Source organism: Mustela nivalis (assembly GCF_964662115.1).
Source record: "Mustela nivalis genome assembly, chromosome: 7".
In the NCBI taxonomy this organism is placed as follows: Eukaryota; Metazoa; Chordata; class Mammalia; order Carnivora; family Mustelidae; genus Mustela; species Mustela nivalis.
Window position 1 is genome coordinate 130,534,608 of NC_139026.1, and position 25,766 is coordinate 130,560,373.

At 34.0% G+C, this 25,766-nt stretch overlaps 1 protein-coding gene across 1 annotated transcript in view; it reads right to left on the reverse strand.

The window, feature by feature from the left end:
- The window catches only part of DNAJC1 (DnaJ heat shock protein family (Hsp40) member C1), a 226,204-nt gene that overhangs the window by 102,363 nt on the left and 98,075 nt on the right, over positions 1 to 25,766 (reverse strand). Inside the window, exon 8 of the mRNA XM_082742134.1 lies at positions 13,859 to 14,022. Coding sequence (XP_082598260.1) covers positions 13,859 to 14,022 — 164 coding nt within the window. The remainder of the gene's footprint in view (positions 1 to 13,858; positions 14,023 to 25,766) is intronic.

Genomic DNA, 25,766 nt, shown 5'->3' on the forward strand with positions numbered 1-25,766 from the left:
AAACTGAACCCTTACCCTACACAATATCAAAAATTAACTTAAAAAGGATTGTAGACCTAAATACAAATGCTAGAGCTATAGAATTCCTGGATGGAAACATTAGAGAAGCTCTTAGAGACTTTGGGTTTGATAAAAATTTGTAAATTAGTTCATAAAAGCAAGTTAGTATAAAGGAAAAAGATTGGATAAACTGAAAATCTGAATTAAAAATGTTTGCTTTTCAAAAGACACCATTACTAAAATAAAAGCAAGTCATGAACTCGCAGAAAATACTGGCAGAACATATAGGTGACATGGGACTTGTTGCCAAAATATTTAAAGAAATTCAAACTCAATAATATGACAAACATGGGTGACTGATTTGAACAGCCACTTCACAAAAAAAGGTATGTGAATGGAAAATAAATCCATGAAAAGGCGCTCAGCATTAATAGTCATTTGGGAACTGCAAATTAAATCACCATGAGACTGTAGAGGACTAAAATGAAAAAGAATGATGATAGCAAGGTTTGGCGAGGATGTGGAACAACTGCAACTCACACATTTCCTGAAGGAAAATAAAGTTGAATAGCCATTCTGCTGAACAGTTTGGCAGCTTCTTAAATATTTAAATAGACCCTCATCTCATATTCCAGTCATTCTACCAAAGGCATATACGGAAGAGAAATATAAGCATATGTCCACATAAAGACTTATACAAGATTCTTCACAGCAGGTTTGTTTGTTTGTTTTCAGAGAAAGTGTACCTGTGCATGTGGGGGAGAGGAGCAGAAGAAGAGGGATAGAGAGAATGCTAAGCTAGGTGTAGAGCCCAGGACAGAGTCAGACATAGTGCCATCTCACAACCCTGAGATCATGACCTGATCCAAAATCAAGAGTCGGATGCTCAAGTGACTGAGCCACCCAGGTGCCCCATCACAGGTTTATTTATAATGGCATAAACTAGAAACAACTCAAATGTCCATCAACTGAAGAGATTTAAAAAAAGTCCCAACTGTAGCATATCAATGTAATAGAATATTCAGCACTAAAAAGGACAAACCATTGAAACACAAAGAAACGTGGTTAAATCTAAACATTATGCTTACAGAAAGAAGTCAGACAAAATAAAGTACATACCATATGCTTCCATATGCGTGTTAGATTATGCAAACCAATTTACAGTAAGAGAAAGTAGAGACAGGTTGCCAGGAGACAGATGTAGGGTTGGGAATGACAGATTATCAAGGGGCATGAATAAAACTTTTGGGGTGATAGATCTGTTAAATATCTTAATTCTGATGATGGCTTCACAGGTAAATATATATCATAAAAAGGATGAAATGGAACACTTTAAATATGTGCAGTTTATGTCATTTGCATATCAATAATAAAGCTGTTAAAAAGGACAGAATGTAAAAAATTATCAACCAACACAAAAGAAAATAGGAGGAAAAAGAACTTAGAATATGGAGGGCAAATGGAATACTAAAAATTAGTCCAACAATCCTGAAGTCAAGATTTGAGAGAGAAAAAGAACATAAACTAGGAAGGACATATAAAAAACAAATAGTAAGATCACAGATTTAAACTCCAAGAGTTCAGTGATTTTATTAAATAAAAAATGGAATAAATGCTTCAAAGATGTTAGGCTAGATTTTTTAAATTTCACAATAATAGGGGGCATGGGAAGCCTGGCTGGCTCAACACGAGGAGCTTGTGACTCCTGAGCTTGGGGTAGTGAGTTTGAGCCTCATATTGGGTATAGAGATTACTTAAATAAATAAATAATTTTTAAAAATAAGGGGCATATCTAATATATAAGGAAACAAAAGTGTAACAGGATGGAAAAAATATGTACCTTGCAAACATAAAGCAGAAAAAGCTAGTATAGCTATATTAATATTAGACAAGGAAAATTTGATAATTAAAAAAGCATTACTAGAGACAAGCTGAAATACCTCATATGGTAAAAGGGTGGATTTATCAAGAAGATATAATTATTCAAAATTCAAAGGCAACAATAGCTTCAATATATATAAAGCAAAATTTGACAGAGCTGTAAGGAAAAACTGACAAATGAACAATCTCATTTGAAGATTTCAGCACATTTCTCACTATCATTGGCTAAGCAAGCATAATAAAACCCAATAATGATCAAATCATTTAAAAACATAATTAAAAACATTAACTAACATATATAGAATACTTATCCACAACTACACAAATCTTTCTAGATTTACTGGTTTTACTGAGTATTTATAATAACTGACTACAGGTAGTCCATAAAGCAAGTCTCAACACAAAGGACTGAAATTGGAATCTTTTCTCATCACAAAGCAATTAAGCAGGAAATTAATAACATAATGATAACTAGAACATTTTCATATGTTTGTAAATGAGGAAATATATTCCTAAAGAGTCCATAGTTCAACAAAGCAATCACAATGAGAGTTAGAAATATTTTTAACTGAATGATAACTGAAAATACAAAATATTAAAACTGTGGCTTTCTACCTAAAGCCACCTCTGAGGGACATTTATAGCCTTTAATGCATATATTATAAGAAAGATTGGAAATCAATATGTTAACTTTCCGTCTTTAGAGGTTAGGTAATAATAAAAAAATCAAAGAATGAAAGAAATAATAAAAGAGCAATAATCGTGACACAGAAGATAGGCATAAAATATAGGGACATAAAAAGCGAAGATGGGGGGCTCCTGGGTGGCTCAGTGGGTTAAAGCCTCTGTCTTTGGCTCAAGTCATGATCCCAGGGTCCTGGGATAGAGCCCCACATTGGGCTCTCTGCTCAGCGGGGAGCCTGCTTCCCCCTCTCTCTCTGTTTCTCTCTCTGCCTACTTGTGATCTCTGTCAAATAAATAAATAAAATCTTAAAAAAAAAAAGAAGATGGTATTTGAAAAGACTATTAACTTAATAACTGAAAAGAATAATTAAAGAAAGACACCAAGGACACACAAATACCTAATATGAGCAAAGAAAAGGAGAAAATTATTATAGACCATACAGATGTGTGCTAATACTGTAGTGAAGCTATTAAATAAAAGTTATTTATAATTTTAATGAAATTAATAATGGAATTAATGAAATTAATAATGAAATCCAGTTTCTTAGTCCCACCAGCAAAATTTCAAGTGCTCAAAAGCCATATACCACCCTGAACAGCATAGACATTGAACATATAATTGCAAAGAGTTGAGTTGGACAGCGCTGCTATAAACAGTAAATAAACAAACTTAATGTGATAAATTTCATAATTTAAACAAATTGACAAATTCTAGGGAAAAATATACCTTAAGCTGATAAAACAAGAAATATGAACCTGAATGATTATGTAAGTATTAAAGAAACTGGATCTCAAAAATCATCCCTGTGAGATCCCCATTTGGCTTTATGAGTGATTTCTTCTAAATATTTATGGGAGGAATAATTCCAATTATACGCAGCCCTTCCAGGAAATAAAAATAAAGAACAAAGAATATTCTTTTAAACAAATGGTGAAGTGACTGTATTAAACATTAAAAATGAAAAAAGAACCTTTGCCTAAATTTCATACCAAATATTAAAAAGTGGATCGTATATTTAATGTAAACCACAGCAATAAAAAACTTTTAGAATAAAATCCAAGAGAAAGCTCTTTGGAAAAAATGGCATGGTAAAAAGTTTTCGAGCATGACACCAAAGCACAACAAATAAAAGGACAAAAATAATAAACTAGACTTTATCCAAATTAAAAACTTTTTTTTTCAATTTCTTTTTTTTTCTCATTTTTAAAAATTAACAGAATTCATTTTGCTCTGCCAAAGATACTGTTAAGAAGATGAGAAGAAAAGTTACAGACTAGGAGAAAATATTTCTAACCAGATTTCTGATAAAGGACATATATTAAGAATATATAATGAACTTTCAAACTTTAATTACAAAAAAGCAACCAAAAGAATTAGAAAATAGGCAAAACACATTAAGATTTCACTCTAAGAGGATATACAGACAACAAATGAGCAAAAAGATGTTCAACATAAAAAAATCATTAAGGAAAACATCATTAAAATCATGATGAGAGGGCGCCTGGGTGGCTCAGTGGGTTAAGCCGCTGCCTTCGGCTCAGGTCATGATCTCAGAGTCCTGGGATCGAGTCCCGCATCGGGCTCTCTGCTGAGCAGAGAGCCTGCTTCCCTCTCTCTCTCTCTGCCTGCCTCTCCATCTACTTGTGATTTCTCTCTGTCAAATAAATAAATAAAATCTTTAAAAAAAAAATCATGATGAGATATCACTACACATTAGTATAGTTAAAAAAAATAGTGAAAACACCAAATGCTGGTGAGTATGAAAATAACTGCATCTTTCATATATTGCTGGTAGGAATATACTATGGTGCAGCCGCTCTGGAAAACAGTTTGGTAGTTCCTCTAAATGTTAAACTTAGAACTACCAGATGACCTGGCAACTCCACTTCTTGGTACCCAAGAGAAATGTAGTTAAATATTTTAAATCCAAAAATCAGAGGGGCTGGGTGTGATATAAAGAATGAGAGTTACCTTTGTGTTCTGTATCTTGAATAGTTTTATATCTTTATATACATATAAATCTATATATGTGATAAAAGGCATATAAGTAAACTTACGTAAACACACACTAATGTCAATTTCCTGGTTTTGGTATTAAAATGTAGGTACAGAATACATAACCATTAGGGGAAAATGGATGAAAGGTAAATAAGAACTCTCTACTGCCTATACAATTTCCCATGAATCTGAAATTATTTCAAATAGAAAGTTTAAAAAAAGAAGAAGCATTTCATATTTATAAGTCCAGCATGATTAACATCAAACCTAGCAACGATAGAAGAAAAGTCACTCTTTCTCATATGGCTAATATCTCTCTTTTAAACATAAAAACAAAAATCCTAAACAAAGTACTGTCAAATCAAAACAATAAAATGGGCTTATTCTAGGAAAGGAAGGTACTTTAATATTAGAAAATCAATCAATATAAATCATCTCATTAACAAAGGTAAGAAAATCACATGACCACCTTAATCACAGAAAAAGGTATTTGATAACATTTGATAATATTCATTTTTAAAGATAATATTTGATAATATTCATTTTTAAAGAATCTTAGCAAAACTTGGAAGAGAATATACTTGATTTTTATAAAACTTAGAATTTTGTCAATGAAAATGGCAGAATAAGGAACTCCAAATTCTGTCTCTCCATAAAAGCAAGAAAAAGTGGGTAAAACTATTAAGAATCAACTTTTTCTGAACTCTGGAAATTAGCCAAAACCTTGCAGGACCATTTCAAGAAAAACAGCTGATCCTTAAAATAAATAAATAAATAAAGAAAGAAAGAAAGAAAGAAAGAAAGAAAGACATTATTTATTTGAGAGAGAAAGAGGGAGAGAATCTCAACCAGACTGCCCACTGAGCACAGAGCCCAATGTGGAACTTGATCTCAGGACCCCGAGATCTTGACCTGAAAAGAAATCAAGAGTCAGAGGGTTAGCCACTTAGGTGCCCCAAAATCAGTTCATTCTTGATAAGAAAAGCAAACTTTCTAATATAGAATTTAATGTAATGTACATAAAGATACTCACTGGACTTGATTAAAGAGTGGATGTACTCAGTTAGAACTTTGACAAAGAGACAGAAAATACTAAAAAGAACCAGTCAGAGCTGAAGAATTCAATAAATAAAGAAACTCACTAGAGAGAATCAACAACAGATTAGAGGATACCTGGGTCGTTCAGTTGGTTAAGCATCTGACTCTTGATTCTGGCTCAGGTCATGATCTCAGGATTATGAGATCAAGCCCCTTATCAGGCTCCCCACTGGGTGTGGAATCTGTTTGAGTCCTTCTCAGTCAGTCCCTCCCCCATCCCCCTCTCCAGAAAAAAAGATTAGAGAATATAGAATGGATCATTGATTTGGAAGTCAAGGTAATAGAAAGCAAAAAAGATGAGCAGGAAAAAGGAAAAAAGAATAATAAAAATAGCTTAAGGGAACTCTGCAATATCATTAAGCAGAATAACATTCATATTATAAGGATCCCAGGAGAGGAGAAAGAACAGAGGACAGAAAACATACTGACAGAAATAATAACTGAAAAATTCCCTAATCTGGGAAGGCAACAGATGTCTAGGTCTGGAAAGCACAAACCCCATAGCAAAATGAACCCAAGAAGGTCCACACCAAGACATATAATGAAAATGGCAAAGAGTAATACTAAAGAGGGAATTTAAAAAGCAGTAAGAGAGAAGAGTTACACACAAAACAAAACAAAACAAAACAAAACACAAAATAAACCAAATCTATAAGACTATCAACTAATTTTTCAGTAGAAATTTTGCAGGCCATAGGAAAGTGGTATGATATAGTCAAAGTGTTGAAAATTAGAAAACCTACAACCAAGAATACTCTACCTTGCCAGGTTATCATTCACAATAGAAGGAAAGATAGTTTCCCAAACAGAAGTTAAAGTTCATCACCACTAAAAAAACCTTTAAAGAAATGTTAAAGGGAATTCTTTAAATGGAAAGAAAAGGCCAAAACTAGAACAAAATTATGAAAGGAAAAAAATTCACAGGTAAAAGCAAATATAGTAATGTAGTAATATTAGTAATAGCATATAGCAATATTAATAGCAAATATAGTATATTTGTATATAGTATATTTGTATATAAATTATATAGTATATTTGTATATATAGTATATACAAATATATATATACTATATACAAATATACTATATAATTTATATACAAATATAGTAATAGCATACAGCAATACCAATAGTAATAGTAAATATAGTAAAGATAATAGATCAATAATTTATAAAGCCAATGTGGAGGTTAAAATGCAAAACCAATAAATCAACTGTATCTACAAAAACTAATCAAGGGATACACAAAAATATGTAAAATAGGACATTGATACATAAAATGTGGAAGGGGGTATAAAAATTTAGTGAACATGTCCAAACTTAAGATACCATCAATTTAACATACATTGTAATACATATAAGATATTATATATGAATCCAATGGTAAACAGAAATAAAAAACTCATAACAGATACACAAAGTAAAGGAAAAGAATCCAATTATAATGCTAAAGAAAGTTATCAAATCGAAAGGAAGAGAGCTAAAGAAGAAGAAAGGAACAGAGAAGGACTTATAAATAATTACTTTAAATGTAAATGGACTAAATATTCCAGTAAGACCTAGGAATGACTGAAAGGATTAAAAAAACAAAAATCAACTACATGCTGTCTACAAGAGACTCACTTCAGACTTAAAGACACACACAGATTGAAAGTGAAGGGACCATGCAAATGGAAATGAGAAAAAACCTGGGGCAGCAATACTTGTATCAAACAAAATAGACTTTAAAACAAAGACGGCAGTAAGAGACAAAGAATTGCACTAAATAATGATAAAAGAATCAATCCAGTAAGAGGATTCACCCTACCTATGAGCACCTAAATACCTAAAACAAATATTAACAAACATAAAAGGAGAAATTGATAGTAATGCAATAATAGTAGTAATACAATAATAGTTAACACTCTACTTACACCAATGGATACATCATTCAGACAGAAAATCAACAGAAGGAAACAGTGGCTTTGAATAACACATTAAAACAGACAGACTTAACATACGTACAGAACATTCCATCCCAAACAGAAGAATACACATACTTTTCAAGTACACATGAAACATTTTCCCAGATAGATCATATATTAACCATAAATCTCAATAAGTTTTAGACTGAAATCATATCAATTATCCATTCTTTTTTTTTTAAAGATTTATTTATTTATTTGAAGGAGTGTGTGTGTGCATGAGTAGGGTGGAGGAGGGAGAGAGAGAATCTCAAGCAGACTCCATGCTGAGTGTGGAACCCAGTGCAGAGCTCAATTTCACATCCCTGAGATCATGACCTGAGCCCAAATCAAAATCTGGGTGCTCAACTGACTGAGTCATCCAGGCTTCCTACTATTACTTTTTCTGACCACAACAGTATAAAACTAGAAATCAGTTACAGGAAAAAAAAAAAACTGGAAAAAACACAAATGTGTGGAGATGGGAAAAACATGCTACTAAATAATCGATTTGTCAATGAAAAAATCAAAGACAATATTAAAAAATATATGGAGACAAATGAAAACAAAACTACAATGGTTCTAAATCTTTGAGATACAGTTAAAAAAGTTCCAAAGAAGAAGTTTATAGTAATACCTGCCTACCTCAAGAAACAAGAAAAATCCCTTCACTCACATGGAGAATTTAAGAAAAACAAAGGAGCAACGGAAGCAAAAAGAGAGACAAACCAAGAGACAGACTCTATAGAGAACAAACTAACGGTTACCAGAGGGAAGGTAGAGGGAGGAATGGGTAAAACAGGTGATAGGCATTAAAGAGTACACCTATCATGATGAACACTGAGTAATGTATAGAATTGTTGAATCACTATATTGTATCCCTGAAACTAATATAACACTGTATATTAACTATACTGGAATTAAAGTGAAATACTTAATAAAGAAAGAAACAAGAAAAATCTCAAACAGTTTAACCCTATAGGTATAGGAAGGAGAAAAAAAGAACCAACAAAAGTCAAAGCTAGAACAAGGAAAGAAATAATAAAGACTGGAGCAGCTAAATGAAACAGAAGATAGAACCAATCCCCGCCCCCAACAATAGAAAAGCTCAATGAAACCAAAAGCTGGTTTTTTGAAAAGATAAACAAAATTGATAGAATTTTAGTCAGACTCATCAGAAATAAAGATGGGACTCAAATAAGTAGAATCAGAAATAAAGGAAAATAAATAACAACTGACACCACAGAAATACAAAGAATTATAAAGAATATTATGCAAAATCATATGCCAACAAATTGGACAACATAGAAGAAATAGATAAATTCCTAGAAACACAGACTCTTCCAAAATTGAATCATGAATTAATAGAAAATTTGAACAGATGGATTACCAGCAATGAAACTGAATCAGTAATAAAAAAAAAAAAAAACTCCCAGTAAACAAAAGTCCAGGACCAGATGGCTTCACAGGTGAATTTTAACAAACATTTAAAGAAGAGTTTACTGTTCTTCTCAGACTTTCCAAAAAATAGAAGGGAAGGAAAAGTTCCAAATTCATTCTATGAATGGGCAACATCAAAACCAGACAAAGACACTACAAAGAAAGAGAACTACAAGGCAATATCTCTGATGAACATAGATGCTAAAATCCTCAATATACATTATCGCACCAAATTCAACAATACATTAAAAAAATCATTTACCACAATCAAGTAGGACAAAACCATAGGTAACATCATACGCAAAAGTGAAAAACTGAAAGTGCCTCCTTTAACATGGATGACGGTATCTACTCTCACTTCTTTTACTCAACATAGTCCTGAAAAAGACTTGTACTGTGAAAAATATAAGACATTCACAAAAGAAACTGAAAATGACACAAACGTAAAGATAAATTATGTCATGGATTGGAAGGATTAATATTGTTAAAATGTCCATACTATCAAAAGAAATAAAAATACTAATTCAAAGATATATGTATGCACTCTCAGTTTACTGCAGCATTATTTACAATAGCAAAGATATGGCTATGTGTCCATTTATAGATAGACACACAATACTCACACACACAATACACACAAACATGCATACAATGAAATATTACTTAACCATAAAAAAGATAGAGATCTTGCCATTTGTGAGAACAGGAATGGCCTTAAAGGGAATTATGCTTAGTGAAATAAGTCAGACAGAGAAAAACAATACCATATGATTTCACTTATACGTGTAATCTAAAAACCAAAACAAACAAACAGACTCTTAAATACAGAAAACAAACTGGGGGTTGCCAGAAGGAAGGGATGTTGGGAGATGGGCAAAATAGATGAAGGAGATTAAGAGGTACAAACTTAAGTTATAAAATAATTAAGTCACAGAGATAAAAGTACAGCAAAGGAATGTAGTCCATAATACCGTAACAATGTTGTATGGTGACAGATGGTGACTTACTGGGCACAGTATAGAGTAATGTACACAAATGTTGAGTCAGTATGTTGTACACTTGAAACTAATATTACATTGTATGTCAATTATACTTCAATTTAAAAAAAGCACAACAAACTTTGTGGCACTTTAACGGACCCCAGTCCTATCTTCTATTCTATAGCTCATCACTGCCTCTGAAAATAATAACTGATTTCTAATCATGGCAGGTGCAGAATGAGCTAATCTGCAAAGAATGATGAGTATTTGTCCTAACCTGTCTGGTGGTTCCCTGGAATACGGGTTCAAAAAGCTTGTCTTTATTTTCCCTATTTCAAAACTGGCCTAATTCTAAGGCTGCTTCCCTACAGGCATTTGCTGAAAACTTTTACAGGCTAATATCTTAGCCATTGCTGACCAAGGTGACAGAAAATAGTTGGGAAAACAACAGATTAACTAAAAAGCTTGGGAGGAAAGCTGAGGAATGGGATGCTCTGACATCCCGGGGAATCTAGAAGTCTATGTGCATGCTCAGTGCTGTGAGAATGCTCAAAGAAGACATGAAAATGACAAAGTTCTCACTAACTGATGACCTTGAGTGTCTTTGGAAACACAAAGTAAAGGCAAAGGCAGGGTTGGTTTACAGCCTTCCATAACCAAGGTTGAATATGGAAGGCATCTCCAATACCTACACATAAACTTTGCATGGACTGTAAGAATTTTGGGCTCTAGACATTTAAGCTAATGAAACAGAGATTTCAGTGGCCACACATGACAAAAAATATAGACTTCATAAAATGAGTTAAAAAAAGTACTAAACAAACAACTACAATTAGACCAAATAAGAACAAAACCTAGAAAGGAGAGAGAATCTGGTTTCTAGAGTTGCCAAGTTATAATATTCACAATATCTGGTCTTCAATAAAAGCAACAAAAATTACAAGGCCAGCAAAGGAAAAAAAGACAATATGTCCCATACAAAGGAATAAAGAAATAAAAACTGCACCAACATCACTGTTAAATGCTACAGCATGGATGAACCCTGAAAACATATTGCATGATTGTAATTACATGAAATGTCTATAATAGGTAAATCCACAGGGACGGAAAGTAGATCAGTGGTTGTCATAGAAGCAGAGGTTGAGAATTGGAACTTACTGCTAACAGATAGAGGGTTATTTTACTTTTTTTGGTGTGATGAAAATGTTCTCAAATTAGGTAGTTGCACAACATAGTGAAAAGACTAAAACCACTAAAATGTATGTGATTTTAAATGGTGAATTTTGTTATGTGAAATATATCTCAATAAAAAAATTGTAGGGGCGCCTGGGTGGCTCAGTGGGTTAGGGCCTCCTTTTGCCTTTGGCTCAGGTCATGATCCCAGGGTCCTGGGATCGAGCCCCACGTCGGGCTCTCTGCTCAGCAGGGAGCCTGCTTCCTCCTCTCTCTCTCTCTCTCTCTCTCTCTCTGCCTGCCTCTCTGCCTACTTGTGATCTCTGTCTGTCAAATAAATAATAAAATCTTTAAAAAAATTCTATAAAAAGCTGGCAACATACATCATATTTAATAATGAAATAATACAATTTTAAGAAGTAATTTCAATGATGAAATACAAACTTTCAATGCTGTAAGTTTTTGAGATTGAAAATGAAACAAGGATACTTGGTATAATCACTTCTATTCTACATGTATTAGAGATCCTAATTAGTACAAAAGAAATGTATAATATACAGATAAATAGAACTGAAAAATAAGCTTAGCAAGGTGGCTGGATATAAGGCAATTATAGAAAAATCAATTATATTTGTATATACCAAATAGAAAGTGAAATTTAGAAGCAATATCATTTATGGTGTCATCTAAAAACACTAAATACCCAGGAATAAATCCAAGGAAAAAATATGCAATATTTGCACGCAAAAAGTTGTAACACAGTATCAAAAAATATTTTAGATTTATTCATGGTTTTTAGAATCAATGCTGTATTGGTATCAATTCTTCCAAAACTGACCTACATATATTCAATATACTCTAAATTGAGTACTTCAGCTGAGTAATTTGTGGAAAACGACAAGCTACTTTGAAAATTTATATGAAAACATAAAGTGGTAATCTTACAGAAGGAAAAAATGAGCTGAAGAGTTATTGCACCACGTTCTTATTATAAAGCTACAGCAAATTGTGATGTAAGGTATTGGCACAAGACTAAGAGAAACAAAGTAGAAAGCCTGAAAACAGACCCACACAGTTATGAACACTTGTTTTAAATGAAGATGGTATTTGTAGAGCTGTAAGAGGCAGTATTTTCATTAAGTGAGCCAACTGGTTTGGAAAACTTTTGAAAAAAATTTATACTTAAGTATTACTTCACCCTAAACACAAAAATAAATTTCAGACTATTGATTTAATGTGAAAAACAGAACATTAAAGTTTGTAGAATTTTTATGACTTTGAGGTAAGAAAAGATTTCTTAAACACAACACAAAAAACATCAAATATGGAAAGGAAAGGAAAAGCATGATGATTAAAATTAATAACTTTAGTAATCAAAATATACTATTAAGAGAGTGAAAGGGCAAGCCAGAGTTGGATAAAATATGTGTAGAAGATCCATTTATGAAATATATAAAGAACTCTTCACAAATCAGTATGAGAAAACACACGCAACCCAATTAAAAAAAAATACTTGAAAAGACTTCACATAGGAAATTATTAGGGTCCAATAAACATAAGAAAAATTCTTCATTCCATCTTATTGGTCAAAGAATATGCAAATTAAACCATAATTAGATATCACTATATACCTACCAGAATGGTTAAAATATAAAAGACTTGACCAAGTCTTGGCAAGAATGTAGAGTTACTGGAATTTTCATATCCTGCTGCTGAAGTATAAATTGATAAAAAACATTTTAAAAAACTGTTTAGAAGTAAAGTTGAGCTTTACTGCAACTTAACTTCAAAATAGAAATTTACACATATGCATACTAAAGTACAGCAACGTTCACATGAAAATTATTTATTGTAGCCAAAAACTGGAAAAAGCACAGTTTTCAACAGAAAATTCTGTATTTCTAAATGGACTATGACACATTAATGAAAATGAACAACCTACTGCTACACACAACAATGGACAAATCTTACAAATATAATACCAAATGGAGGAAAGTAGATGTAAAAGAGTACACATGGAATGTGTTATGGACTGAATGTTTGTGTTCCCCCAAAATCATATGTTGAAATCCTAACCCCCAATGTGATGATATTAGGAGGTAGGGCCTTTGGGAGATGATTAGATCATGAGGGTGGAGCCCTCATGAATGGGATTAGTGCATTTATAAAAGAGACCCCAGAGAGCTCTCTCACCTCTTCTGCCATGTGAGGACACAGCGAGAAGACTGCTGTCTATGAATTAGGAAGAGTGCCCTCACCAGACACCGAATCTGCCGGCGTCTTGATCTTGGACTTCCCAGTCTTCAGAACTGTGAGAAATAAATGTTTGTTGTTTAAGCCACCCAATCTATTATATTTTTGTTATAGCAGCCTGAATGGACTAAAACAGGATGATTCCATTTAGAAACTTCAAACAGCAGGTAAAACTAATCTATGATGTTAGAAGTCAGGACAGTTTTATCTTTGTGGAAGAAAAAGAAGGTAGAGACCAGGAGGAAGAATGAGGGAGGCTTCTGGCCAATGGCAATGTTCTAGATCTTCTTGATCTTGGCAATAGTTAACTTGGTTTACCTTATGACAATTCACTGAGCTGTGTATTTATATTTTCTGTACTTTTCTCTATTTTATTCAATTAAAATAAATTTTTAAAAGTTTATTTACCTGCTTTTTCTGTGTTTTGTTTCTGTTTTCCAGCCAATCATCCATTTGTTCCTCAATTTCTTCTATAGAAGTTCCATGATCATAAGACTGAATATATGCACTTTCTAAAGGTGTATATACAGGAAATTCAGGTTTTGGCTTTTTTACTTTAACTTTCTTCTGTTCTAAAATGTTTAAGAGAATCAATTATGAGATTTGTTAAGAAAGAAAAGAATTTTTAACAGTCTACTCATACACCGTACCTTGAAAAAACATGTACATACTGTTCTTTCATTAAAACAGAGTTATATACAATGGAATATAATTTAGCCATAAAAAGGAATGAAATCTTGTCATTTGCAACAGTATGGATGGACCACAAGGGGATTATACTATGTGAAATAAGTCGGATATGGAGAGACAAATACCATATGATCTCTCCTATATGGGGAATCTTAACAAAACCAAACAAAAAACAAAACAAAACCAACCCCCACAAAAAACCCAGCTCACAGATACAGAGAACAGATTGGTGGTTGTCTGAGGTGGGTGAGGGGAATGGGAGAAATGGGTGAAAGGGGTTAAAAAAAATTATAATTGCTTTGCTATAAATAGCTAGCTGTTTTATTGTGCTTTAGCTACTGCATTGTTTTTAAATAAAACTCAGAGATACTAATGATGAGAGGATGATCATGATATAACCACCACGTCAATTTGTATATACCTTTAGTTTTCAAAGTACTTTTTATGAAACATTTCATACTGTCACAAAGAAAAAAGCCTGGTCACAATAGTGACATAATATTGGGCAAGTAACTTAACTCTTAGAACAAGTGTCTATTTTCTCATCTGTAAAAGAAAGCTAAACCTAATCTTCTAAAGTTGCTATGTGGAAAATAATGTAACCCTAACATACCACTTGGTGTAAAAGTGGCTTTTTTTTTTTTAAAGATTTTTATTTGTTTATTTGACAGAGAGAGAGAGAGATAGAACACAAGTAAACACAGTTGCAGGCAGAGGGAGGGAGAGAAACAGGCTCTCTGCTTAGCAGGGAGCCCGATGCGGGGCTCGATTCCAGAACCCTGGAATCATGACCCGAGCCAAAGGCAGCTGCTTAACCAAATGAGCCACCCAGGTGCCCCTCAAAAGTGGCTCTTGATAAATAGTATATACATTCATCTTTTCAATATTTTAAGAAATGCAAAATTTAATCTGATGGCATCAGAGGCAGTTATCAATAGAGCTCTTAACTGGACTCTTCATTAAAGCCCTTTTGATTAGAGTCCATATTGAGAAGCAATTTAAATCTTAATTGCTATAGTCAAATTCCATAGTCAAATTTCTTATAATCATATCTTCACCATTGTGTATTTGCATATTGTCTAATGCTGCTGTAATAAAATTAATATAATATTGTCATAGAAATGGATAAATTCCTAGAACAGAGAATCCATAAACATTTTAATTGAGTGAAAAAAGGCTTAAATGCTGGCACAACTGAATACGCATTTGAAGGTAGCTGGCCATCATCTTACACAATACACAAAAATAGATTTCAGTTAGATAAGAGACTTGACTTTAAAAACCCAAACAATAAACATCTTACAAAAATAAATCTTAAAAACTACAGGTACTATTTAAAGGATGAGGAAATCTTAACTAAAACAGAAATATAGATGCTATAGAAATGGTAAAGGACAGAATAAACAAATCAAGAGAGAAAGAATACATTTGAAAGGAATATGTACGATTCAAAGTACAAACAGATGACTGATATACAGAACATATAAGGAGATACTATAAATTGACGAGGGGATAAGCACCCAACAGAAAAAATGGGCAAAGTCACAAAAGAACAAATCCAAATGGCCAAAAAACAAGATACACCCTCTAAAGGTTTATCTTTATCTCTAAAGGTTTATCTTTAACCTCTAAAGATTAAAGAAATGCAGTTTGAATCAATAACATGATACAATTTTATACCTATCATATGGGCAGAAATTTTTTTTATAAGATTTTATTTATTTATTTGAAAGAGATCACAAGTAGGTGGAGAGGCAGGCAGAGAGAGAGGAGGAAGCAGGCTCCCCGCTGAGCAGAAAGCCCCATGCGGGGCTCGATCCCAGGACCCCGAGATCATGACCTGAGCTGAAGGCAGAGGCTTTAACCCACTGAGCCACCCAGGCGCCCCCATATGGGCAGAATTTTTTAAAAAATTTCTTAAGAAAAGGTACTGTTGGCGGGGAAAGGGCGATCTCTACATTGGTGGTGTAAATGTGAATTATATTGCAGACTTTTTGGAAAGTGATCTAAGAGAACCTGTTAAAATAAAAAAAATTTTTTTTTCTCCAGCAATTCCCTATTTAAAAGCATTAAAATATAATTGTATATAAGTACATGGTTATATATGTATGTCTGTATGTTATTTGTTATTCATAGAGATACAAAACTGTTAACTTAGTAAATGTATATTAATAAGAGAAATGACTGAATGCATCTATACTAGGGAATATTAAATTTTAATCAAAAGATATTGAAGTAGAGCTATACCAATTGACTTAACAGAGATTTTTATGAGTTTGAGTAATAAAAGATGGAGTAAAGCATGTAAGATTCTCTATTTGCAAAACAAAATAATGCCTCTTTAAACCTCTACAAATGTTTGTGTATACATATTCATCTAAATATATTTTATTATTATTATAAAAGCATGGAGAAAAATATAGATGAACACCTACAAGGTATATAGGGGGTAGAGATAAAGAAAAGAAGAAGCATAGAGACAATGAAGGAAAAGAGAAGGAACATATCACTAAAAAATAAATTAATATATAGGCAGGTATACTTATGTATTTTTACAAAGTTGTAGATATAAATATAAAAATAAAATTTAAAGATATACAACATAAATATTCAAAGATAATTTCTAAAACCAATAAACCCACAGCTTATAAATATTCACTGATTTCTTGCTACTTTACAAATACAAGGCTAAGAATGTAGCATCTAACATTTTGCACTTGGCAACATCTTTCATATGTTAAAAAAATGTGTTTTCAAAAGAAAATGTGTTTTCAAAACATGTCTAAGGGGAAAAAAGACCTCTATTTGCTAACTACCCTCATCTTTCCTGCAAATTTCTAGTTTCAATAAACTCTATGTAATTAGTATGCACCCAGCTATCATCAATTTTGGTGTTATAAACACATCCCTATTCATAGTTCATCCAAGAAACACAAATCTAAGAAATTTTTTTAGCAGCATGATGAATTTTATAGGGAAATTCTTGAGTTAAATAAAAAAATAAAGACTATTTTTGCTGGAAGAGTCTTTATTTTTATTTTATTAACATGTAACGTATTATTTGTTTCAGGGGTATAGGTCTATGGTTCATCAGTCTTACACAATACACAGCACTCACTACAACACATACCCTCCCAATGCCCATCACCCAGTCACCCCATCTACCTACTCCCTTCCACTCCAGCAACCCTCAGTTTGTTTCCTTAGATTAAGAGTCTCTTATGGTTTGTCTCCCTTGGAAGAGTAAGTCTTATTGAAATTTAGTAAGTTATAGGCCTTAAGATAGATTGGTTCTTAATAATAAGCCTGACAAAGGCTAGAAACAAAAACTAGCCAACCAACCAAACAACAACAAAAATCAAACAACAAAATCCAAAATAAACGAATCAAAAAAGAAAAAGAAGTAAAACCCATGATTGATACCTTAAGTGTCTAGTGACTGAAGAGAAATGGTTTCCTCTCAAAAGAAAAATTTATTCAACATGATTGTCAAAGGAATGAGAAATGAGTCAAATATCATTTTAAGGGGGTCCTTCCATTTAATGCTCTTGGTCAACAAAATGATGCAGAGTTTGGATCCAGCAACAAAAACAAAAACAAAAACAAACCAAAAAACTCTGGCCTAAGTAGCCTACCTTCTCATATATTTGGAAACTTACACTAAACAATTCAACTAATAAGTCAGTTACTGAGATCAAATACTTCCTGTCAAACACTGCAAAAGTGTTTATTATGCTAAGACACATTTGCTGAATAGTGATTTGGGATCTTTGACCATGAACCTGAGGATAATTCTTTAGGTCTTGATTAACACTTGTAGCTCTATGGTTTTGAAAACAGTGGAAAAGAGTTCAAATTGAGCAAAGTCATAACATCTTAACTCATTACCTTCTTTTTCTAGCAGGCACAGAGAATTTCTCCTCGGAAATGCTCAGACAATAGCTCAGTAGATATTAATGAATGTAACTTGGAAGAGGATAGGAAGGAAGTTTTAATCAGTTTTGAGCACTATACTTAAAATACAGAATGATAAAAATACAGATGATATCAGAAAAGTTATCAAAATAGTAAGGAGATTTGAAATGTCATTAATATAAAAAGTGGCAGAAAAATGAGAAAACAAGAAGTCAGAAAAACTAGGTTCTGTATCTTTAGTCATATGTCAATACATTAGTATTTCCCTCACATTACTGACCTCTAAGTCTCCACCTGTAAAACGAAATATCTGCCCTACCTATCTCACAGCACAGTTGCGGGAATTAAATCCTGACTTGTGCAGGAATGTGCTCCTAATATTAAGGAGAATATTTAGAACTATGTGCTAAACTAAGCTCTTGATAAAACTCCTTTCACTTCTATCTGCTTCTTCCAATATAGTTCCCATTCCTTCAACCTCCTGGGGTTCCAAACCTTGGAGCTAACAATTTCCCCTTCTTCTTATATCCTGTATGAAATCCAGTTGGAAATCTTGTCTCTAACTTCAAAATACATAAGAATTCCATTTTGTTACTTTTATCACTCTGATCCAAGCCATCATCATTTCTTGTCTGGATTCCTAAAACAACTCCCAGCTGATTGGTCTCCTTGTTTTAAGTCCTTGTTTCAGTCTGTTCTTAACCTCACAGCCAGACTTCTTAGAACATGTATTAAATCATGTCAGTCCTCTGCTCAACCTTCCTAGGACTTGCCATTCCAGAGTAAAAGCCAAGTTCTTACAGTATAAGGCTCTAAGTGATTTATGCCTTCCATCCTCACCCCATTCATCATCTATCTGACCTCATTTTAATACTGTCCAGCCTCCTGCTGTTCCTCAAAAACATAAAGCTTTCGGGATGCCTGGGTGGCTCAGCTGGTTAAATGTGCCTTCACCTCAGTTCATAATTCCAGAACCCTGGGATGACATGCTCCCAGGGTCCTGGGATCGAGTCCCATATCAGGCTCCTTGCTCAGCCAGAAGCCTGCTTCTCCTTCTGCCTTTCACTGCCCCTGCTTGTGCACACACACTCTCTCTCTGACAAATAAATAAAATCAACAACAACAACACATAAAGCTTTCATCTGTTGCCTCTACTGAAACCCACTCCCTCACCAGTCTTGCTTACTCCCTAACCTCCTGCAGGTTTTTTCTCAAATGTCTTTTCATTACGGAGGTCTTCTTTGTCCCTGCAGCAGGCCTGCCACACATCTATCTATTTATCTATTCTCCATCCCTCTTCCTTGTGACTTTTTTTTTTTTAAGATTTTATTTATTTATTTGAGAGAGAGACAGTGAGAAAGAGCATGAGCGAGGAGAAGGTCAGAGGGAGAAGCAGACTCCCACGGAGCTGGGAGCCTGATGCGGGACTCGATCCCGGAACTCCAGGATCATGACCTGAGCCGAAGGCAGTCGTCCAACCCAACTGAGCCACCCAGGTATCCCTTCCTTGTGACTTTTTACTGCAGCATTTATCACTGCTCATCCTATTGACTCTTTCTACATGGGCAAAATTCTTTTATTTAAAAAAATTTTTTTGAGGTTTATTTGAGAGACAGACAGAGAAGGTAAAGGAAGAGGGAGAGAAAGTCTCAAAAAGACACCACACTCAGTCCATGTGGAGCCCTACATAGGAGCTCGATCTCACGACTCAGAGATCACGACCTGAGCTGAAATCAAGAGTCAGACCTATTGCGCCACCAAGGCGCCCCATATGTGGGCAAAAATTCTTACTTATTTTGTTCACTACTGAATTCCCAGTGCCTGGGACAACATCTGGTGCTAAATAAACAGTGAATGAGTTAATGAATGAATGAATGAATGAATGGAAAAGCTCTCACTGTGGACAGATCTGGGACTAGAACTCAGCTTCTGCAATTTACTAGCTCTTTTGCTTAAAGTCCTTTTGTAAAATGGGAATAATGGTAATACTACATCTGATGAATTGTTAATGAGGAGTAATGATATTAAAGCATATAAAATGATTAGAATGGTACTTAGAATATAAAGAACTTGTAAAGAACTGTGCAAAAACATAGTATTCTCAAGATTTAAAATTTACTATCCTAATATACATAAAATACAAAGAGGGGAGTTTTGGAGAAAGGAAGAAGTCCTACAATGCTTACGTGGGCCAGGTGAAACAACTAAAGGAAAAGGTCAAAGAAGAACAAATTAATGCATAATTTTCTAAGAATTTTATTTCCATTTCAATTAAAAAAGCCTGCCAGATGAACGGAAACTCTGAAGGTAGGAGTAAGATCATTTATTCATTCACTCACATTTCATCCAAGTTTGTGAATTTAGTATGTGCCATGAATAACGCACATTAAGAGTACAGTACTGTGGGAACAGTTCTATTTAAAAGGGATTACCTTAACTAGAAATTATGTGGTATCTAACTACTATATTTTACCTCATATTGCTTACATACTTTTATGTACTTTCAGGATTTTAAGATGGGTGATTTTTTTTTTTAAAGTCCCTAATACTGGGGTGCCTGGGTGGCTCAGTGGGTTAAAGCCTCTGCCTTTGGCTCAGGTCATGATCTCAGGGTCCTGGGATCAAGCCCCACATCGGGCTCTCTGCTCAGCAGGGAGCCTGCTTCCCCCTTCCTCTCTCTCTGCCTACTTGTGATCTTTGTCTGTCAAATAAATAAATAAAATCTTTTAAAAAAAAAAGAGTCCCTAATACTATATTAGACAATTGGTAACTTAAATGACTGGTGATTCTAATATAAAACTATCGAGAAACTAGGATGGTGTCACCAGAGTACCATATGAGCTCAAGTTATAGACCAGGCTTTTGTTTTTCGAAATATTTTTCCTAAAAGGGGAACAAGTCATAGAACTGACTGCTTATGAAGTATGTCATATTACTTAGCTTCTCTAAATTTCTTTATTTTGAACACTAAAGTACTGCTTGAAAAAAATGTACATAAGCTAGAAGCCACCTCTTCAGGAGTAATTTTACCTCCTTACAGAGAATCAGTTATAAAGAAGCAAATAAGTAAATGTAGTTGTTTATATTTAATTCTGGGGTACTGTATCACAATTGCAAGTGTTTGATGCTTTTGTAAAGAAGGATTTAAAAAATCACGTTAAAAAAGTAATTCAAAACTTCCAATTCTAAAAAAATGGGGTAAAAGTACTTTTTCATACTCCTCCCCCTAACAAAATGGAAAACCCCTAAACATTATGTATAAAACAAGCACAGGAAGACTGATTTTTGAAGAGAAGACAGGCCAGCTAGGTATGGCGGACACGACGAACACCGAGGTGGTGAGCGCCCTCAGTTTCCTTGCATAGTAAGACAAGCTTAGGTAGTAACGGATTTATACTTCACGCAAATAAGGGACAAAATTGTGGCCAACCTTTTCTTGCCAGTGAAGGCTAACAAGAAGCCTAGACTTCTGCCACTGTGAGACTGTAATAATACCCCCCAAGCTCCCTTACCAGGACATGGAAAAGACTTTCCTGCTGAGAGATAATAAGAGTCCCCTTACCCTGTAAAGTCAGGGATGGGGTAGGGCTAACGTAGGCTAATGGGAAAACTAGACTTCATGTCTACCCAGAGATAATGAGGCATCCCTCCCCTCCCTGCCACGGTGGCTTCAGAGAAAGCCTTGAGGCTTTCAGTGCTTTTACAACTGCCCAGGAGTAAAGAGACCAACCCTCCACAGCATCAGCAGAGGCCCGGCGGGGAACTCTAAGTGGGCATTCTTGCCTATCCCAGCGAGGGGATGTCTGTTGGGTGTTATCAGTGTGGCCTATTTGTAAGCAAGAACACCCACACTTGCCCAGCCCTAAGAAGATTCACAAGCACCCTCTCCCTCAGCTGTAAAACAGGCCGTGGACTTCCTGAGTGTAACAGTGTAATAGGGCAGCAACTTTCCCCCTTTTCAGTTCAGCTAGAGCATTGTCAGAGAACATTAGCTAAGATAGAGTATATTCAGAGTATTATAATACCCCAATATTAAATAATATTCAGAGTATTATAACATAATACCCCAAATGCCCAATTTTTTTTTAAGATTTTATTTATTTATTTGACAGAGAGAGATCACAAGTAGGCAGAGAGGCAGGCAGAGAGAGAGGAGGAAGCAGGCTTCCTGCTGAGCAGAGAGCCTGATGCGGGACTCGATCCCAGGACCCTGAGATCACAACCTGAGCCGAAGGCAGCGGCTTAACCCACTGAGCCACCCAGGCGCCCCCCCCCCCAATTTTTTTTTTTTAAGATTTCATTTATTTGTGAGAGAGAGAGAGCATGAGCATAAGCGGGAAGGGGGAGTCAGAGGGAGAGGGGACACAGGCTCCCACTGAGCAGGAAAGCCCCACATTGACTCCGACTCAGGGCTCAATCTCAGGACACCTGGGAAGTCCCTCATCATACCAAGAACTGAGAATACCTCAATTTGGATGAAAAAGATAATCAACAAGATGAAAAAGAGATCCAAAGTATTTGACTAGGATTTTATAGTAGCCATATAAAAATGGTTTGATAGTAATGAACATTCTCAAAATAAGTGAAGAAATTAAAAATCAATAGCAAAGACACAGAAGACATACAGAAAAACCAAATGGAAATATCAGAACTGAAAATGTGGTAACTAAAATTAAAAATTTAATGACTGAGAACTCAGCAGAAAAATGCAACAGAGAAAGTAATCAGTTAACTTGAAGAAAGAATGATAGAAATTGTCTAATCTGAAAAACAGAGGGGGGGAAAAAGAACAGAGTCTTGGGGACTTGGAGGCTATAACAATACTTCATTAAACAACAGCAGAATACACATTCTCTTCAAATGCCCATGAGATATATACTAAGCTAGAACCTATCTTGGAGCATGAAACACCTCAACAAATTTAAATGAATTGAGATGATACAGAATGGGTTTTCTGACAAAAATGGAATCAAACCAAAATTCAGTTAACAGAAAGGTAACAGGAAAATCCCCAAATACTCAGAAAATAAACAGCTTAATATTTAAATACTTAAGTAATCCAGGTTATCAAAGAAGATGTCTCAAGGGAAAAAAATACTAAACTGAATCAAATGAATAACTACTGTATCAAAATATGTGGGACACACCCAAAACAGTGCTGAGAGGAATTTAAAGCACTAAAAGCTTACTTTAGGAAAGATGAAAAGCCTCAAGACCTTAATCAAGGCCTCCACATCAAAATCAAGCAAAATCAAAACAAGCACAAGAGGGGTGCCTGAGTGGCTCAGTGGGTTAAGCCTCTGCCTTCAGCTCAGGTCCTGATCCCAGGGATCAGGGACCCCCCTGCCTGCCTACTTGTGATCTCTCTCTCTCTGTGTCAAATAAATAAATAAAAAATCTTAAAAAGAAAAAAACAAGCACAAGAAAGCAGAAGGAGTAATAAAAATAAGAGCAGAAATAAATGAAATAGAAAACAAAAGCAATAGATTAAAAAAATCAATGAAACAAAGAATAAGCTGTTTGAAAAGATCAATAAAATTGACAAACATCTGGCAAAACTGAGAAGGAAAAAAAAAGAGAGAAGTTACCAGTATTCTCACTGAAACAGGAGAAATCACTACAAGACATGCAGACATCAAAGGGATAAATTAGGATTAGAAACTATACACACATAAATTTGACAATTTAGATGGAATTGACCAATTCCATCTTGAAAAATACAAACTACCCCAACTCACCCATAAAACAGATACATAAAAGAAATATTTGAGTAAACCCTGTAAAAACAAAGGAGTTTAATTCATAATTTTAAAACTCCTAAAATAGAAATGTCCAGTCTTAAATGGTCCCACCAGAGAATTCTATCAAATGTTTACAGAATTAACACCAATTCAACATAGTCTCTTTCAGAAAATAGAAGGGAGAATGCTTCCTAATCCCTTACATTATGTTAATACTACTCTAATACCAAAATCATACAAAGACAGTACAAAAAGGAAAAACTAGAGACCAATATCTCTCATATAGGTACAAAAATCTTTAGCAGAATATCAGCAAATAGAATTTAGCAATATAGAAAAAGAATTACTATGGCTAAACGGTACTTACTGCAGGGATGCAAATCTAGTTCAATACTCAAAATCCAATCAATATAATCCACCAAATTAATAAGCAAAGAAATATCACATGGTATTAACTGACACAAAAAATTAACAAAATTCAACACCTAGTCATGATAAAAGCTTAGAAAACTAGGAACAGAGTGAGATTTCCTCAGTTTCATATAGAGCATCTAACACAAAACCCCTACAGTTTACATACTTCATGGTAAAGTGCTAAATGCTTTCTACCCAAGGTTGGAAACAAAGGAAGCATGTCCTCTCTCACCACTCTCAGTAACATAGTTCTGGAAGATATAGCTAGCAAAATAAGAAATGAAAAGGTAATAAAATGCATATAGATTGAAAAGGAAGAGAAAAAAACTATCCCTATTGTCATATGACCTGATTATCCACATAGAAAATTCAAGGAATCTCATAAAAACTCTTGTATTTAACAAGTTAATCTAGCAAGACTGCAAGATACATACCTACATATAAAAACCAACTGCATTTCTTTATTTGCAGTGAACATATGGAAATTGAAATTAAAAACCCAATACCATGTATAATCACTCAAAATAAAAAGAGAAATACTTAGATATAAATCTAACAAGATATGTACAGGATCTGTATGCTAAAAACCACAAAACACCAAAGAGAGAGATCAAAGAAAATATAAACAGATGAAGAGCAGACAGTGTTCATAGATTAAAGGACTCCATTAGAAAATATTAATTCTCTCCAAACTGATATACAAGTTTAACATAATTCTTATCAAAATTTCAACAAGATTTTTGGTAGATATGCATAAGATTATTCTCAAATTTATATATAAAGCAAAGGAACTAGAAGAGCTAAAACATGTTGAAAAAGGATAGGAAAGTGGAAAGAATCACTCTACCTGACTTTAAGACTTACTGTAGAGCCACAATAATCAAGACTGTCATATTGGCAGAGGAGGAGAAATGTAGATGAATGGTACAGAATGGAGAACTTAGAAAGAACCCCGTGCAAGCAAGGGCAAGTGATTTTTTGACAAAAGGTGCAAAAGCAATTCACTTTTTGAAGAATGGTTTAAAAAAACAGTTGGCAAAACTGGCTATACATCCATAAGCAAAAAACTAAACTTGAACCTAAACCTCACACCTTATAGAAAGTTAGATCAAAATGGATCATAGATTTAAATGTAAAATATAAAATTTTTAGAAGAAAATAAGGGTGAAAATATTTAGAATAGGGTTTGGGAAGAGTTTTTTTAAATAACATAAAAAGCATCATCTAAAAAATAGCAACAATAAATTGGACTTCATCATAAAAGTTTTTGTTCTGTAAATGACTATTAAGAAGATGAAAAGCTACGGATTGGAAGAAAATATTTGTAAACCACATATCTGAAAAAGAAATCATATCTAGATTATATAAAGGACTCTCAAACTCAACAGTTAAAAAAAAAATCCAATTCAAAAATAGGCCAAAGGCATAAACTGTAGAGTACACACAGATGGCAAGTCAGCACACGAGTGTTTCAACATCACTGGCCATTAAAGAAATGCAAATTAAGATCATGATGAGCTCTCTCACAAATGTATTAGAATGTATTAGAAAATAAA